The 15,095-nt window shown below is 50.2% G+C and overlaps 5 protein-coding genes across 5 annotated transcripts; 3 read left to right on the top strand and 2 right to left on the bottom strand.

Moving 5' to 3' along the window:
• Positions 1–714: 714 nt before the first annotated feature.
• On the top strand, positions 715–1,854 carry STEHIDRAFT_163252 (uncharacterized protein; the record flags this gene model as incomplete). The annotated part of the gene is made up of 2 exons (XM_007310921.1): positions 715–1,038; positions 1,246–1,854. 2 exons carry the CDS (start codon positions 715–717, stop codon positions 1,852–1,854), a joined length of 933 nt encoding a protein of 310 aa, XP_007310983.1.
• Positions 1,855–2,769: 915 nt separating this feature from the next.
• On the top strand, positions 2,770–5,074 carry STEHIDRAFT_106010 (MFS general substrate transporter; the record flags this gene model as incomplete). Its single annotated transcript, XM_007310920.1, has 10 exons — positions 2,770–3,060; positions 3,119–3,208; positions 3,273–3,343; positions 3,405–3,439; positions 3,492–3,573; positions 3,657–3,674; positions 3,746–3,902; positions 3,965–4,475; positions 4,582–4,892; positions 4,971–5,074. 9 exons carry the CDS (start codon positions 2,770–2,772, stop codon positions 4,866–4,868), a joined length of 1,542 nt encoding a protein of 513 aa, XP_007310982.1. The 3' UTR covers positions 4,869–4,892; positions 4,971–5,074.
• A 743-nt stretch (positions 5,075–5,817) lies between these two features.
• Positions 5,818–7,254, top strand: STEHIDRAFT_135572 (uncharacterized protein; the record flags this gene model as incomplete). Its single annotated transcript, XM_007310919.1, has 1 exon — positions 5,818–7,254. The coding sequence occupies one exon, from the start codon at positions 5,818–5,820 to the stop codon at positions 7,252–7,254; it is 1,437 nt and encodes a 478-aa protein (XP_007310981.1).
• A 1,313-nt stretch (positions 7,255–8,567) lies between these two features.
• On the bottom strand, positions 8,568–10,762 carry STEHIDRAFT_163249 (uncharacterized protein; the record flags this gene model as incomplete). The annotated part of the gene is made up of 8 exons (XM_007310918.1): positions 8,568–8,633; positions 8,711–8,961; positions 9,048–9,666; positions 9,724–9,867; positions 9,929–10,042; positions 10,298–10,417; positions 10,473–10,553; positions 10,628–10,762. The coding sequence occupies 8 exons, from the start codon at positions 10,760–10,762 to the stop codon at positions 8,568–8,570; spliced, it is 1,530 nt and encodes a 509-aa protein (XP_007310980.1).
• A 1,363-nt stretch (positions 10,763–12,125) lies between these two features.
• STEHIDRAFT_116183 (uncharacterized protein) lies at positions 12,126–13,062 on the bottom strand (the record flags this gene model as incomplete). The annotated part of the gene is made up of 4 exons (XM_007310917.1): positions 12,126–12,395; positions 12,470–12,629; positions 12,732–12,748; positions 12,811–13,062. The coding sequence occupies 4 exons, from the start codon at positions 13,060–13,062 to the stop codon at positions 12,126–12,128; spliced, it is 699 nt and encodes a 232-aa protein (XP_007310979.1).
• Between the last annotated feature and the right edge of the window lie 2,033 nt (positions 13,063–15,095).

Below are 15,095 nucleotides of genomic sequence, written 5' to 3'. Positions count from 1 at the left end.
TTTGCTGTAACCCTATGGAAACATTTGACTCCACTGTTTTTTATAGTTCAGCAACGTGCAACTTAATCTAGCCTCATGATATATATCACCGTCAGGTCCGGATCCTGTGTAGGTAGGGGTGGCCTTTTTCTCTACACTCGGCATCGAACAACATAGTTCATTGGAAACTATGGAACGGCTTTATCGCGGCGGTTCTGTATCATTGGCGGTACATCGACCTAGGAGTAATTCCACAGAGATGATTACTCGTTCGTCGTCGTCTGCTGTAGGCTTCGGCTTTGCGGTAGACCGTCGCGAAATACATCACTTTCTATCCCGCTCTGTCATTAAGCTTCTTCGTAATGTCATGTACGCAAGTGTCTGAGGCGCACCGCGCGTTGAAGGCGTTACTTACCGCTCGTGTTACCCATATGGAGCCTCTCAACGATCGCAAGAATATGGGTTGGATATATAGGATCGGACAATATATGGCTTGGAGCACACTTAAGTTTATTGACAGCAAGGAGCACAACGAATGCCCTGAGCTAATGGCAGCTCGGAGTCTCTAAATATTGTGTGTGCGCTCTACAAAACGAGCTTCCAACCCCCTAACTTGTACTTCACTACAAAGTAGCCGCACCTAACAATCATCCTCGTCCCTGTCAGGTATTCCACTTCGTTTGATTACTCGGCCCTCTCTCGATAATCCATCTCTATCCCTCGTTTATACGCAGCATGTGGCTAAACCCATCGAACGCCACGACTCCCGTTGGATGGATACCCGAACCCAGTTTTCGTGGGACGTTCTCAATCCTCTCGGGTTGTGTAGCCACTCTGCTGATTTGCGTATTGAGCGCACTACACCTCGACGTCCCGGAAAAGGACTTTTCACCCTGGTCCCAGAGACTCAGGAAGGCGAAGTGGGTCCTTGTTGGAATGTTCGCCCCGTCATTCCTGACCACCGCGGCCTTTGCGGAGTACCGAGTCGCAGCTTCATTGATGTCCGAAGCAAAGCGCCTCATGAGCGTGAAGCATCCTCGCGGGCGTTTTGACCTAGAGGTATGCATGTACTGTACCATTTCGATCGGATGCCATGAGATTTCTCGTGTGACACGACTTTGAAAATCCGAAAAAGCGAAAGAAAATTATTACGATACTCAGACCTTATGCCATGGGGGGTGTGTGACGTGTGACCATGGCATCCGATCGAAATGGTACAGTATCAGAGCCATATCCGTTCATCCTGCCTGATACGTCATAACCCAGATCGAGCCTCATCCAAATATACCTGAGGGCGGGATGACCTCTCGTCACCCATGGACACTCGTTCACGCATTTTACGCATCCACCGGTGGTTTCGTCGTCGATTTTAGCGATCATTCCATCCCCAACTTCAGAGCACTCACTCCGATGGGTATCGTACATCTCATGGAGCACAATCCAGGCTCCATCCCCAACCTTTCTGTCGTCGATATTCTAGACAAGAGTAAAACAAACAGCCTATCCAAAGTCATGGCCCTCGTGCAGATTCTGTGGTTCTGTGCACAATGTATCGCACGGCTTACACAGAACCTGCCCATCAGCTTACTAGAGCTGAACACATTCGTCCACGGTGTGTTCGCTGTTGTCACATGCGCACTCTGGTGGCACAAACCTTCCGACGTCGCCGTCCCTACTGTTATCCAAGTGCAGCCAGAACAGTTCGTCAAAGACAATAAACCTTTGGATGGTTCGAGTAGAAGCAGGACACACATGCCTGTCCTTTTTCTGGACCCATGGTCTCGCGGAGATGAGTTTGCACATGAGGATGAGGTCGCTGCCGGCCTCACTGGGGTCTTGGCCGTCTTCTATGGTGCAATACATGTCGCTGCTTGAAACGCATACTTTCCTACAGTATTGGAAGCCTTATTTTGGCGGGCATCTGCTATATCGACCATAGTTTTTGGTGCTTTTGTGTTGATGCAGATACTTTATGTTCTTACGATGCCTGAAAGGATTCGAGAAAAACACAATTCGATAGGGGACACCGCCAGTAAAATTGGTATTATTCGAGCACATATAGTTTCATTCACGCTTTTACTCTCTATTGTCGCACGCATGTTTCTGGTGGTCGAGAGTGTTCGGTCACTTTGGTTTTTGCCTGACAGTGCTTATGAGCTTCGTACCTGGTCTAGATACATACCACACTTGGGATGATTGGCATGAATCACAACTAGTAGCTACTCGCCACATGCTATCTATCTGAATCCACAACCCGTATTTTACTAATTTAAACTACATAATAATATACACGGATCATGTGAGGCTTCATAGCTATATGTATATATATATGTTCTTATGAGCTTGTTCTGCTAGGTTCCGTGTCAAGGCCAGTTTATGTAACTCGTGGAATCATGTGTTTGTATTACTTATTTGGAATTGTCCGCTATTTATTGGCTATTTATTTTCTTCTCCTTCGTGATACTGTAAACTGTGTGCCCCATGTCAGTGTGATGTGTACCGCTGTACGACTCGACCATACAAACCGGCGATGAAAATCGAAGGCACAGAGAACTGCAAGAGAACGGCGCCCGTGGTTCGCTAGGTGAAAGCATTTCCGGCAACGTCCGGAAGACATTGTCGTGGCGCTTCTAAGGCGCTTCGCGTTTCTCGTTCTCCTCTGAATTCTCAATCCGCGTATGGTTTTCAGCTCACAGATCAAGCTATCTCATTACTCTCACTGTCGGAAAACCTGCTCAGTCCCGAAAACGTGGAACTAGCGATTGTATACCTACCCCAAGCTTGTGGCGCATGTCCTCGTCGGAACGAATCGGAATCGCCTCTGGAGCCTTAGAGTCCGACGAGCGTACCCCCCTTCTCCGCCAACCAGAAGATGATGGATCTAGCGGTATCTCAGAAGAAAGTAGCATCTCTGAGAGATACACACCTTTACCAAAGCTACAGCTGGGGGTATGCCTTTTGATACAGTTCGCAGAGCCCATAACAGCGCTATGTATCTTTCCATTTATCAACCAACTCATATCCGAACTCGACATCACTCACGGCGACAAAAAAAGGGTAGGATACTACGTTGGCATAATTGTATGTATCTTTGTCCGTCTATCTCTCAAATATTTGACGATTATACCATGATGGATAGGACTCCTTATTTTTTGCCGTCGAGGCTATCACTGTGCTACAATGGAGTCGTCTTTCCGACCATATCGGTCGCAAGCCTGTGCTCATGATCGTGGGTTCTCAATTGATTTCCAGTGGCCTCATGACCCACGCTGAGCATGATCATTGACTCGTAGGGCTTATTTGGACTGACGATATCGATGATCTGCTTTGGCCTCTCTCGCACGTTCTGGACACTCGTTATCAGGTGAGTATGTCTAGATTTCTCGATATGCAACCTGATTTATCTCATATGGCTTCAACTGTAGCCGTTGTTTGGCTGGAGCCCTCAACGGAAACATTGGTACGCGTTTTTCCTGTTTTTGTGGCTCTTCGGTACCTTGAACTCGATAAAGGTGTCATGAAGAGCGTCACGGCCGAACTAACGGATGAGACGAATATCGCCCAGGCTGTTAGCCTCATGCCTGTAGTCTATGCGTACGTGTCACTTTCGTGTTCTATTATATTTACCTCTGTTAGGACAGCATCTCATCTTTGCATCTTCGTCTGTTCCACCACAGCTCAGGATCGACTATTGCGTAAGTCTACATCGAATAGTTTCACAACCCACTGGTAGGGGGACGGACCGACAATACTGAACATATCGTAGGACCTTCATGGGTGGTGTACTATCCCGTCCCAGCGATCGCTTTCCGAAGGTTTTCGGAGGTGATTTCTGGAAGGAATATCCTTACTTTTTGCCATGCGGTGTGGCTGGGGCATTCAGCGCGCTTTCTTGCGTCGCCACTGCAATCCTTCTGAAAGAGGTATCCCCATTCTTATCTCGTGCGGGTATTGTGACATCGTAGCTCACATCATTCACTGGAAGACATTGCCCAAGGACAAACGTGCCCTTCCGCCCAGTTCACATTCCACCGTGCAGAATTCCCCCACGACGCGTCATCGACATACTCCGAACATCCATCCCGACACGGCCGTCTCCCTCCGCGATCTCATCCACAATCGAGCCGTCATGATCTCCGCCACCAACTACGGCTTCCTCGCCCTCCTCGACGAAGCCCTCTTCGCACTCATCCCGCTCTTCTACTCCACGCCCGTCGCGCTCGGAGGACTCGGATTCCCTCCCTCCACCATAGGGTACTGTATCGGTGCCTTCGGAGTCGTCAACGGCTTGTTTCAGGCTGTGTTTTTCAGGACTATTGTGGAGAGATTTGGGTCGAGAGCAGTGTTTAGGTTGTCTATGAGTGTTTTTGTGCTCATTTTTGGACTGTTTCCGGTTATGAGTTGGTTGGTGAGACGGGAGACGGGGATGAGTTGGGATGTTTGGGCGGTAGTAGGGTTACAGCTATGCTTGCTTGTGATCATGGATATGGGATATGGTATGTCGGGTCGCATCTCAACATAACACCTTTTTTATGATCCCCGAAGTAGACATGTTGTCGGTCATACCTGCTTTTTCTCATCGCCTTCACCGTCTCTCTATAGGTTGCATTTTTATCTTCATCACCGAAGCGTCGCCAAATCCCCAATCCCTTGGTGCCACAAACGGCCTCTCCCAAACCGTAGCCTCCATCGTCCGAACCATCGGTCCAACTCTATCGACCTCTCTCTTCGCAGTGTCTATAGAACGTAACCTCGTCGGTGGTAACGCCGTATATATCCTGATGATCGCGCTCTCGCTGGCGTCTATTTGGCTCGCGGGACGTTTGCCGGATGAAGTTAGTCTGAGGTCGAAGGAGGATTGGAACCGCTCGGTAGAGGATGTGGATTGATGTCAGAAGGATGGTACAACAGAGGTACTGTGTTCCTGTCGTTTGTATCGTGCGACAGCGCCGTACTTATCTCTGACTATATCTCACTTTGTCTACAACTAGGGAACTTTATGATATGAAAATATTAGGCTGTATCAGTCATACACAATTACTCGAGTAGTATAGCACTGTTATCTGCCTTTCGACCCGAGAAAATCCATAGATTTGAGGAAGAATTAATGCGTCCCTATCCCTACCTCATCAGCGCCGATTCCGTCCTCCGTCCCAGTCTCAACCAACAATGACGAGCACCTTTCGGCGAACGGGTATAGTGGAACTCGCTAGCCCTGCCTTGATTAGATAGCAAACATATCTTTCCATTTGAGATTCATAAAAACGAGGTGAAAAGAATGTGTGGCCCTAGAATGAGAAGAGAACAGCTGCTAGCCTCGCGCTCATGAACCTCTGGATAATTATCCAAACACATCAGATCTCATGGCCTGGAGAAAGGTCAACTGGGTCAATAATGCGTCACAAACAGTAGAGTCTAGAGATCTAGAAAAGTTCAATGCAATGGATGCCGGAGGACAGCAAGGGGCCACCCCAGATTAGATGAGGTCGCGTATCAGATAAGATCCGATCTCCCGACGCCCCCATCGGCCGTTCCTCCTCGTCCTCACCCGCCTTTCCCTACTTCTCTCATAATGCTACGTCTTCCGACCGCCCAGGCCTACAAATTATCCCGAATATCGTATGATGTTGACATGGCAGCGAACTCAGAATTCTAGCGAAACTCGGGAATGGTAGGAACACTTCCGTGTTGGGGCGTTCGAGGGTCGATGCAGGGGACTGGTCGGGCTCAAACAGTCGGGTGCGTCATGAAATGCTTTATATAAGTACTTGGGCCCGACGAGCACTTATCACTCCGTTGTTCTCAACACCCCAGATTTTTGCTGCATAGACCCGTAGCATGGACGTCGCCGCCGACACTGTAGCTCGCCACACGTCGTTTGGTGTTGACGACCTCCCGCCAGAGGTACTCTCTACGATCTTCCAACTCGCGGTGGGCCACAAAGAGCCTTCGATCTTTTGGAACGGTCATCATAATTGTATCGACCTCTCTACGAAGTCTTTGGTTCGCCTCACGCACGTCTCGTGCCGCTGGCGCTTCATCGCTACCTCAACGCGTCTCCTCTGGACCAACGTTCAGCACTCTCTCGACCATCCCTTTTCGAAATCCCGCCATCTCTCATCGCTATATATCACCCGTTCTTCCCCATGTCTACTCGATCTAACGCTATCTATACCTTCATACTGCGTCTATCCGCATCTCCGTTCTGCTTTGAATTCTTTATTGGACCAGTTCGGAAGGGTGCGATCGTTGAAGCTTGATTTGGGACTGAAGTTCGGAAGAGAGCTCGCGCTGGAAGAAGTGCTCCGATGGTTAGACACGATTCGACCACCATCACTCGAGGCCCTGGAGCTATACTCGTCCGAGACTGTTGGGTGTACGTCCACGACGGCGCCAAGGTTCTCCACTCGCTCGTACGATTCGCTTTCACGCCTCTCTCTCCGGAACGTCGCGTTGAACTGGGACCGCTCCGAGCTCAGCGAGCTTTCTATACTCGAACTCGACTACGCCTCCGAGGACGACGCACCGAGCTTCGATGAGCTGCGTGCTATTACGCGATCTTCACCGGGACTGTCAAAACTTCTGTTGGGCGGTGCGGGCTTGCGGATGATGGAGCGGAGAGTGAACGGGACAAGTGGAGCAGACGTTGTAGAGGAGATGGACGGCGTTGAAGTCGGAGCGTTGAGAAGTCTGGAGGTTTCGCTTTCGCAAGGACCGGAGTACACTATGCGACTATTCGACTCGATTCGTGCGCCACTCTTGGACTCCCTCACGGTCACCAACGCCACAACAGAAGCATGGACCTTGTTCCTCGCCAGCACCACCTCCGCGTTCCCCATCCTACCTTTCTCTAACCCACATTCCTATACATATGCACCTACGTTCCCGCACCTCGAAACGCTCACGCTCCGCGATACCCCAACACTTATCACACCCGACTTCACCGCGTCCACACCTCGTTTATCCAAGATCGTCCTTTCGTGCGAAGATTATACGGACTTGGCGAGATTTTTGGGTTGCGTCTCTCCGGAGAAGGTTCGAGTCGCTGAAGCTGGAATATGTGGGAAGAGTGGTGCTAGCGGAATAAGAGGTGGTTTGTGGGTGGAGTTGAGGGAGATTGTGGCCCTGAGAAAGGGTGTGGCGAGAGATGATATTGGTGCGGGTGTGGATAACGGGTTGGACGGATTGAGGGTTGCGTTGGCGAGGCGGCGGTTCAGTGGGTTGGGAGAGGTCGTGTTGACTGTCGTTGATGGTGCGGACGGTGGTTTAGATTAGGGATCTAGATACGGCGGAAGTGTAGAGGTTGAGACAAAGTCAGAGGTGAGTGTCTCAAATTCTTTGACTGTCGTGGTCCGTCTCGCGTGCTCCATTCGTCGTGATCCGGGGACTGAGCTTGAACTGACGATGTTTGCTCTTTCGTCGACAGATTAGACCTTTGTCTTCTATTTATTCCATTCTAGCTAGATTTCATCTTCCTTAGACTTTTCCTCCACCAGCTTGATGACTATAGACTCCCGATTCATGTCGGTATACTTACTTGGGCTTTTGGTTATATCCTCAATAATCACTTACCTCTCCACTGTTCACCTGCATCCCCGTGAAATCCTTGGCCTTTCCGACCTTGCACCTCTTCCTCTATTCTCTGTGCACGCAAGTTGACGATAAAGTCTGATTCAGTGCCTTCTGTCGGAGTGTGATCGAGAACATAAACTCCGTCTCGGGAAGGGTTTTCGCTTTGATTGCAGTTCTCTGATTCTTCGTTCGTCTGCGCTGTTCTCTGAGCTCGTTGAGATCAACATCATCTCGAATCTGCAGCATCGTTTTGGATTGATTTTGGGTCTGCTCGGAATGTTGAGAAATCAACTCAATTTGTGTAGATGGTGTCTTCACACTTCTTACTCATGCATCTTTGTATGTTATGGCATCGGTGGTGGCATGCTCCTCTGAAATTATGATGTAGCTGTCTTTGCGAGGATAGAATTCCTCAGGTTAGTTTCTTTGAAAGTATCTGTGTTGGCCATTATCACATAGTATCTCCATGCTATGGATGTGATTCTTAGGATTATGTGTTGGAAGACAACTTCTCTGCCCGGCCCACACACCCTTATCTTGTCATGATACACATTTATTAGACATCACTAGGGAATACCAGCTGCTCTAAGCACTTCTAGGGAGATCAGGACAGGTTGTGGAGACGGATGATTGACGAGACGGTTTGACACTCTCAACAACTACCAAACATTTACAGCTTCACCTACGTTTGACCCATGCTACCTCTGCCTTTTCTACGGATTGGACTATACCTTAGTCAACCAACAACGAATAGGTAGTCGACTTGCCAGCATTGTACTAGAACAATATCTAGAACGAGTACAATTTAAATCCCTTAACGAGGAATAATTGGAGGGTAATGATGTGGAGTCTGACATATTTCTACAGTAGTTGCATCACCAGATTTTTACTTCAATACCATGGCATGTTGTGAGGATCACTGAGCAGCTCATTCTCTTCTACGCCTTCCACGTTTATTATCCTTTCCGCATGACATCCGCTCATGACGACGAAGGGATTGCTTCACTGTAAAGCTCTCAGGGCACGCTGAGCATTTGTGGATTTTGGGGCGCTTCAGACACCCTGAGGATGTGCGTCGATGCCTGTTAAAGTTACCAGGTCTCGAGAAATTGTGCCCGCAAAACTGGCACTTCCGAGTCGGAGATTCAGTGGCACCAACTGCAGCATTTGCCTCGACTCGCCTCATCGGTTGAGGCCTGCCTCCATTCATCGTGCCACGGTGAACCACACCACCGACACCAACGCCGACACCCGCACCAGCATATCGTCCTATTCCTCCGCCACCGACCGTATTCTGGTCGGTAGGGCGTGTATCAAGTACAGAAACTCGCTCGGGAGCAGGTGGTGGCGCAGGCAGTAGTCTACGCTGCCCCGGACGAGTTGTGTTTAGGCTTATGTTAGTCTGTGGGCCTATACATATGTGTTCGTCAGTTACAGTCACACAGCAGGCGGTAAAGAAAGCAAAGCCGGAAATAAACTTGAGAACCAAGACATACATGTGGCGCCACGACCCGATGCATCTTGGTTCGAGCTTCCCACCTCCATCCTCGCCGCTTCAACTCCGTGCGTTGGTCTCCGGTTCACTTCTCCATGCTCATTCTCGACCACAACCACCCCATTTTCGTTGAACTCCGCTCGCGACCCGCTACCAACAACACCGACCGACGCGGACGGCGAACTCTCGACTCGGAGCTCATGGGTGAAAACGGCTCCACCTCCGTCTCTCAACTTGAACAACGACGGCGATCTCGCGTACCAGGACGATACCGCAACCGACGATGCAGATGGCTCGAAGGTGGCGGTAGGGGACGCATAGAGAAAGGAGTCAAGTATTGGATTCAGAGGTGGACAAATAGTATCCAAGGCAGATTGAAGGTCAGGAAATTTTTGGCGAGAGGCGGAGTTGAAAGGGTGGGACATTTCGGTGGCGGAAAAGCCCATAGTGCTCGAGGGGCATGTCGGCGAATGACCTGGTGAGTTTTCCGCCAGTAACTCAAATATGTCGGGTGTCGGTAGTCTGGCGGAGCTCGGGTATTGATTCGACAACAGCATGTCGAAGGGCTCGGTGGACTCGAACGGTTCACAATTGAGCGTTCCATTTCCGACCGGATACGCCTTGAAGGTACGTCTCGTCAGCCTCAGCCTGCTTTCCGAGAATATTTGGGTACTGACCTGCTCGTTTTGTCCCATCAACCACGCACTGTTTTCGAGGCGATGATCATTGCTTCCAGTTGAGGACGGACGGCGATAGTCATACGGGTAAGACTCGAGCACCCACGAGGAGGAATGTTGGGAGGTGGCGCCGGCGTTGACATTCTGCACACGCGTTGTTCGTCAGTCTCCAACGCTAATATATTTTCCTCGCCATGTAGCTTACTTGTTGTTGGGCTCGAGTTGAACATTGGCCACTCGGAGGTCCGGCGAGTCGATACGGTGAGGAGATCGCACCCGTACCGATGTTCTGCGTGTTGCAGTCTTCGCGATCGTGATACTGTAGAGGTATGTACTTTCATCAGCTTCGTTGTTCCGCGTTGTCTCGGAATTATGAAGAAAGTGGAGGCTTGCCGTCTCGAATATTTGGTCAATAGGTCCGCCGTCGGGTCCGCCGTCAAGTGCTAGTCCAAGGCCGGGTCCAGAGAGGTCAAACGTACTGCATTGATGGTCGAACGGTATGCGGTGCGTGGCCTGCTCGCACCACGTCAGAACGCCGTCACTTCTCTTCTGCCAGGACATACAAAACACTCACCGACTGTTCCATATATGAGGTCGGTTTTATACCATGATCACTGAAGACAGGCCATGCGGCGCCCGACATCTCGAAGCTGGTGGAGGGTTGGCCTGCAACGCTGCTCGATAGCAGGTCTGGCTTGATAGCCAGGTCAGTACGATATTCGCCTACACCATCGATATCAGATGCTTACCTGGGCGCCCAAATGGTTATGCTCTTTATCATACCCTTCATAAGTATCGGGCACCGTCGCGGTACGGCACGTTGAGCATGGCTGAGACGGAGACGAGAGGGACAGAGTAAGTCAGATTAGTCTCGCTGTTTACGCCAGTCCAGATAGAAACGCACCACTACCACTGAGCCCTCGATGTCGCCGCCAGATTCATCCAATCTCACTGAAGCCCTGACGGAGACCATGTCGGGCGACGGCATCTGAATGTCGTGAGACGGAGAGTCGGGGAACCAGAGCCTAGAGAAAGACATCGTCGTCTTGTAGGTCCTTTTTCTGTTACTGCTACGTTGCTCGGTCTGAAGTCTTGATAGGGATTTTTTTTGAAGGTATGTGAGACGAGGGGGCGGGGGAGAGGCGAGGGGAGCTGGGCTCCTCAGAGCGACGACGGCGACTTTGCGGTGAGCTTGAGGAATTTTCTCTCAATCACCGTTGACGTTGCTGGCCCACAGGCCCACCTCTCGGGCCCCCAAAGATCCACCACCGACAGAAAGGGTACTTAAACGTACATTGTGATTGTCCATTTATTTCCCTTTTCTATTCGTAGGGTGTACAGGAACGATTCGGATCGGCGGTCTGCGCGTTAACCTCCAGGTTTTCGATCCCCTCCCTTCCTACGAGCCTGCAGCAGATCCCTCCCTCCTCGCCCATCCGGTTGCATTCGCCTTATACCCGTTGGTGAAAATGGAGATCGACATCGTGAGTCCTCAAGCTGAACGTAGGAGGCGATAGGTAGAGAAGTAAGTGAGCAGAACGTTCAAAGCTATCGCACCCTCTAGCCGAGCCGCGACGCGACGCGCTTCGCTATTACCCCCGTTCATTGGAGTCACGCCCCCTACAGCCGTCGGCCATGGCCCCGTTCTTCCGAAGCAGCGACCATCACATCCGTCAGCTCTCCTTTCTCCTCTCCCTGCCAGACAGCGCGTCTTGACTAGTCTTCCACGCTTTACGTCTTCAGGAGCCTTTCTTGCACAAACAGGTGCAACCCTATCATATCGACGTTCTGTCCCCAACACTTGCTCTTTTTAGTATATCCCTCAATAATGTTATCTTCCTCAGCTGCGTGTTCATGGCGAGCTGAGTTGCAATCTTCAATCTATAACTTAACTATTTGTTGGCTCAGCTGACCTAACTGTTCACATTTTGAACTGCATAGGGGAGAACGTAGGGGAGAACATATCATGGTATTTTCTGAATGAGTCGAGATCCTTGTGGTTTAGTATACATTTAATGCACTACCGGACTTCTCTGTGTACGCAAACTTAGATATAAACAATGCCCAATGCTATAGTAAATGCACGACGAATGTCACCCGAAAATAGTAAAAAAAAATCAGAAAGGACAGTGATGTGGATGGTGAAAAGAAAAGTTATGATGAGCTGCATAGCTCTTGCTTGTAAGTTATAAACACGACATCAATGATTCGTGAACTGACATGCGGTACATAAACGAGCCATTAGAAACGAGCCATTAGGAACTGCTGCGATGACTGTGGAGTCAGCACCGCCGTGCAGCGCGGGCTCTACAGACTAGCAGCTCAAGATACCGTCAGTAAACGAGATAGTCTTTGAGGAGCATGCTCACCAGGGTTCAGAGGTCAATTTACTTCGAATATGATCATGGTTGGGATGTCACTTGAAGGGCCATAGAATCGGAGTTATTGCCGTGGACCGTGGCAGGTAATGCGTATGTGCTCAGCCAACGTAACACTATGGTGGCAATTACGCCGATGGTGGAGAGAACGATAAACACAATAACCGCGTCCTTCCACCCAGAGTGCCAGACCACACTGGCCATCATACAGAGATTGAACGCGATTGATACTAGCCATGCCAGCCAAGGCACTTTGAATAGAGCGGTCGCAAGGTAACATGTTCCAGCATTTGGCTAATGGGATGCGTACAGGCCATTCATGTTATTAGTGATTAGACAATGGGGCTCATGCCACAGGAAGGACTCACGAGAGATATGTCGGCGCCTTTCATGATATACAAGAGCCCGACGGCAGTGATGAAGCTTTGCAGTGCAGCGAGGCTTGATATCGCGAAAAACATCGTTGCGAGTGGCCCAAGGGTGAATAGGTTTGCATTACTTGAAATGCTCAATAGGGCAAGCTGAGCGCTTTTGGAAATAGAATTTTACGGATTTAGACACAATACTTTGTGGCCCTCATGATTGTGGCGGGGTTATTCAGCGTGGACAATATAAAAGGGTACTACTCACAGACCGATTGCGACGTCCTGAAGAAACAATGGGAGGCTTAGAGGAGAATGACGGAGGCAGTAAGTCAAGGAGAACGAACCTGACTAACGCAGTCCTTCCATTCCTCCCTTGCCCTCTTGAGAGAAATACAATTTTCTTGGTGTTCGTCCTGCCTTTCACCCTCTGCATGACCATCGCGAGCTCGTGGCCACTGCAAACAAGACGGCGGGCAAAGCCCGCTGGACAAAAATCCACTAGCGCCCAATATTAATGGAGCAGGATTCCACCAACGGTCCCAGTCTTGTGCTTGGGCAGAATTTGGCGCAGGGTTTTGTACTTGCGTTTCTGCCATCTTGGCAAGAAAAGACTGTGAGGAGAAGACGTTTAATGGAGGAGTTGAGGAGTGACTGGAGAGGGGCTGCTTGATAGGCCGGGGAGGAAATTATATTTGCGCAGCTGGGGATTGCTCTCAGACTTTAGAGGCCCAACACGGATACTAAAAATGACAGGGCTCTGTAATCAGTTCAGTGTAAGAACGGAAACGCCGTGGAGCATGCAATTACTGTACTTGCTGGGAGGCTCTGAAATGGGCTGTATGCAGCATCGCAATCGCGGGACGTTATCTAGGACCCATGTAACGGGAACTCTGGGTACAGCCACAGAGAGCACCGCATCGCTCATCCCTCGCCCTTTTCTCCTCCTTCATCTTGGACAAGACCTACATCCCCTCGTCCTCCTCCACGCCCTAACATATCGTTGTCGCAGGTCAGCTAATCCATGAGCATGTTAAGCCGACCTCACTCACTGATGTACTCGTATGTCGAGTGACGCTACCCCTTCCTTCCAGGTCATGCCCGGCATTCGCTGTCCGAATAGTGGACTCCAACGACTACCTTTAACAAGTGACTGCGAGTCGCTAGAATCGGAGTGTCCAGGTGATGTCGTTGTACTATCTTTCGCCATCCTACCAAAGACTGATGGGACTCCCTTCGTTGAAGGCCCCGGATTCTCCGACGTATTCAAACAAGACAGTTGTGGAGGCATAGAGAGTTGCAATGAAGCAAAGGATGTCGAATACGCACTCACGGTCAGTCATTGTGGGCACCTGGCTATGTTATGTTCTCCCCCTCACCGTGTTCCACCTGCAGTTTGCAGCTGTCAGTTTGTGAGTTAGCTCTGCCCAACACTGTATACTGACAACTCATACTCCGTTACAGTGTGGACGTCGGGATCCTTTTCCTAGGCAGCGATCACGGCTTTTTCGCGAAACCCTCGTCCAAAGCCCTGCTGGCCGGATCATTCCTCACTACTTTCGCTATGTGCGTCCGGCACTTACACTCAACGTCTGTTGGGAGAGCATTTCTCTACCACAATCCAGAGGTTTGGGAATGCATCCGAGTACTCGCCGGAATGTGCGTTATGGGCCTCTTAGCATTGGCCTTGGGAGACATGGGATACTGGAAGATAACTCTCGGAGTTTCTTGTGGGAGTGTATTGGTTGTGCTGGTTGCACTTATCCTACGCATGAAGGGCCGTCTCAGAGATCAAGTATGATTGCCTCATGACAACTGGATCCCCAAGATTTGGACGATATCGCTTCTGTCTGTCCAGCTTATTTATTTATTTATGCCTGCGACTGTATGTGTGCAATATGTAGTTGTTATCGACTTGACATTGCTCCTATGGGCATATCGGTGTATGCTCAGGATATAGTGATCATATGCCCTAAACGGTGTGGGAACTCTTCATCTCTCTAGACGAACTGTGAGTCTGGGACGAAACAGTCCAACCTTTTGGGAAGCGTACTCTGTGCGCAGCGCTGAGGGAATATCCTCGGGTGCTCGTACAGTCATGCCCCACAGGACACAGTGTTCAGGGGGATAGTTGGTTTATTTGTGGTTTATTTGACTATTTTTTTTGGCAGCGTTACGCGCGCGCGTTACTATTGCTGACCTTCTTTTCAGGCGAGTCCGTCCGACGAAGAGGTGGATGACTGCATCAGCGCAGTATCGAAGGCGCGCAATAGGGCCGATCCACTCTGAGGAAGGAAGCAGGCACCACAGCCGAGACATGAGGTCATGTACTCAGGACGTACGGGGATCCCTGACAGCACCACAGGACGGTCCAGTGCACACCGGGGCTGCTCAATTCTGGCCGGTCAAACTGTCAAGTCAAACTCGAGCAGGTCAAACTCTGCGAAGCGATGCAGGTGGAGTCGGCAAGAGTCCCGCTACTTCGCGAACACCTCATCATCGAGTGGTTCTCACGGGGAGACGCATACTGTATAAACTGTCCAACGCAGTTTGTATTCACTAGGTAGGATAAGTCCAGGATTTTTCTTCGAGCGGACCTGTGCGTGCTCGGGTTAGACATATTTTTTTTACT

Source organism: Stereum hirsutum (assembly GCF_000264905.1).
Source record: "Stereum hirsutum FP-91666 SS1 unplaced genomic scaffold STEHIscaffold_22, whole genome shotgun sequence".
NCBI lineage: Eukaryota > Fungi > Basidiomycota > Agaricomycetes > Russulales > Stereaceae > Stereum > Stereum hirsutum.
The sequence above is the reverse complement of the archived record's forward strand: the minus strand, read 5'-3'. Positions and strand labels throughout refer to the sequence as shown.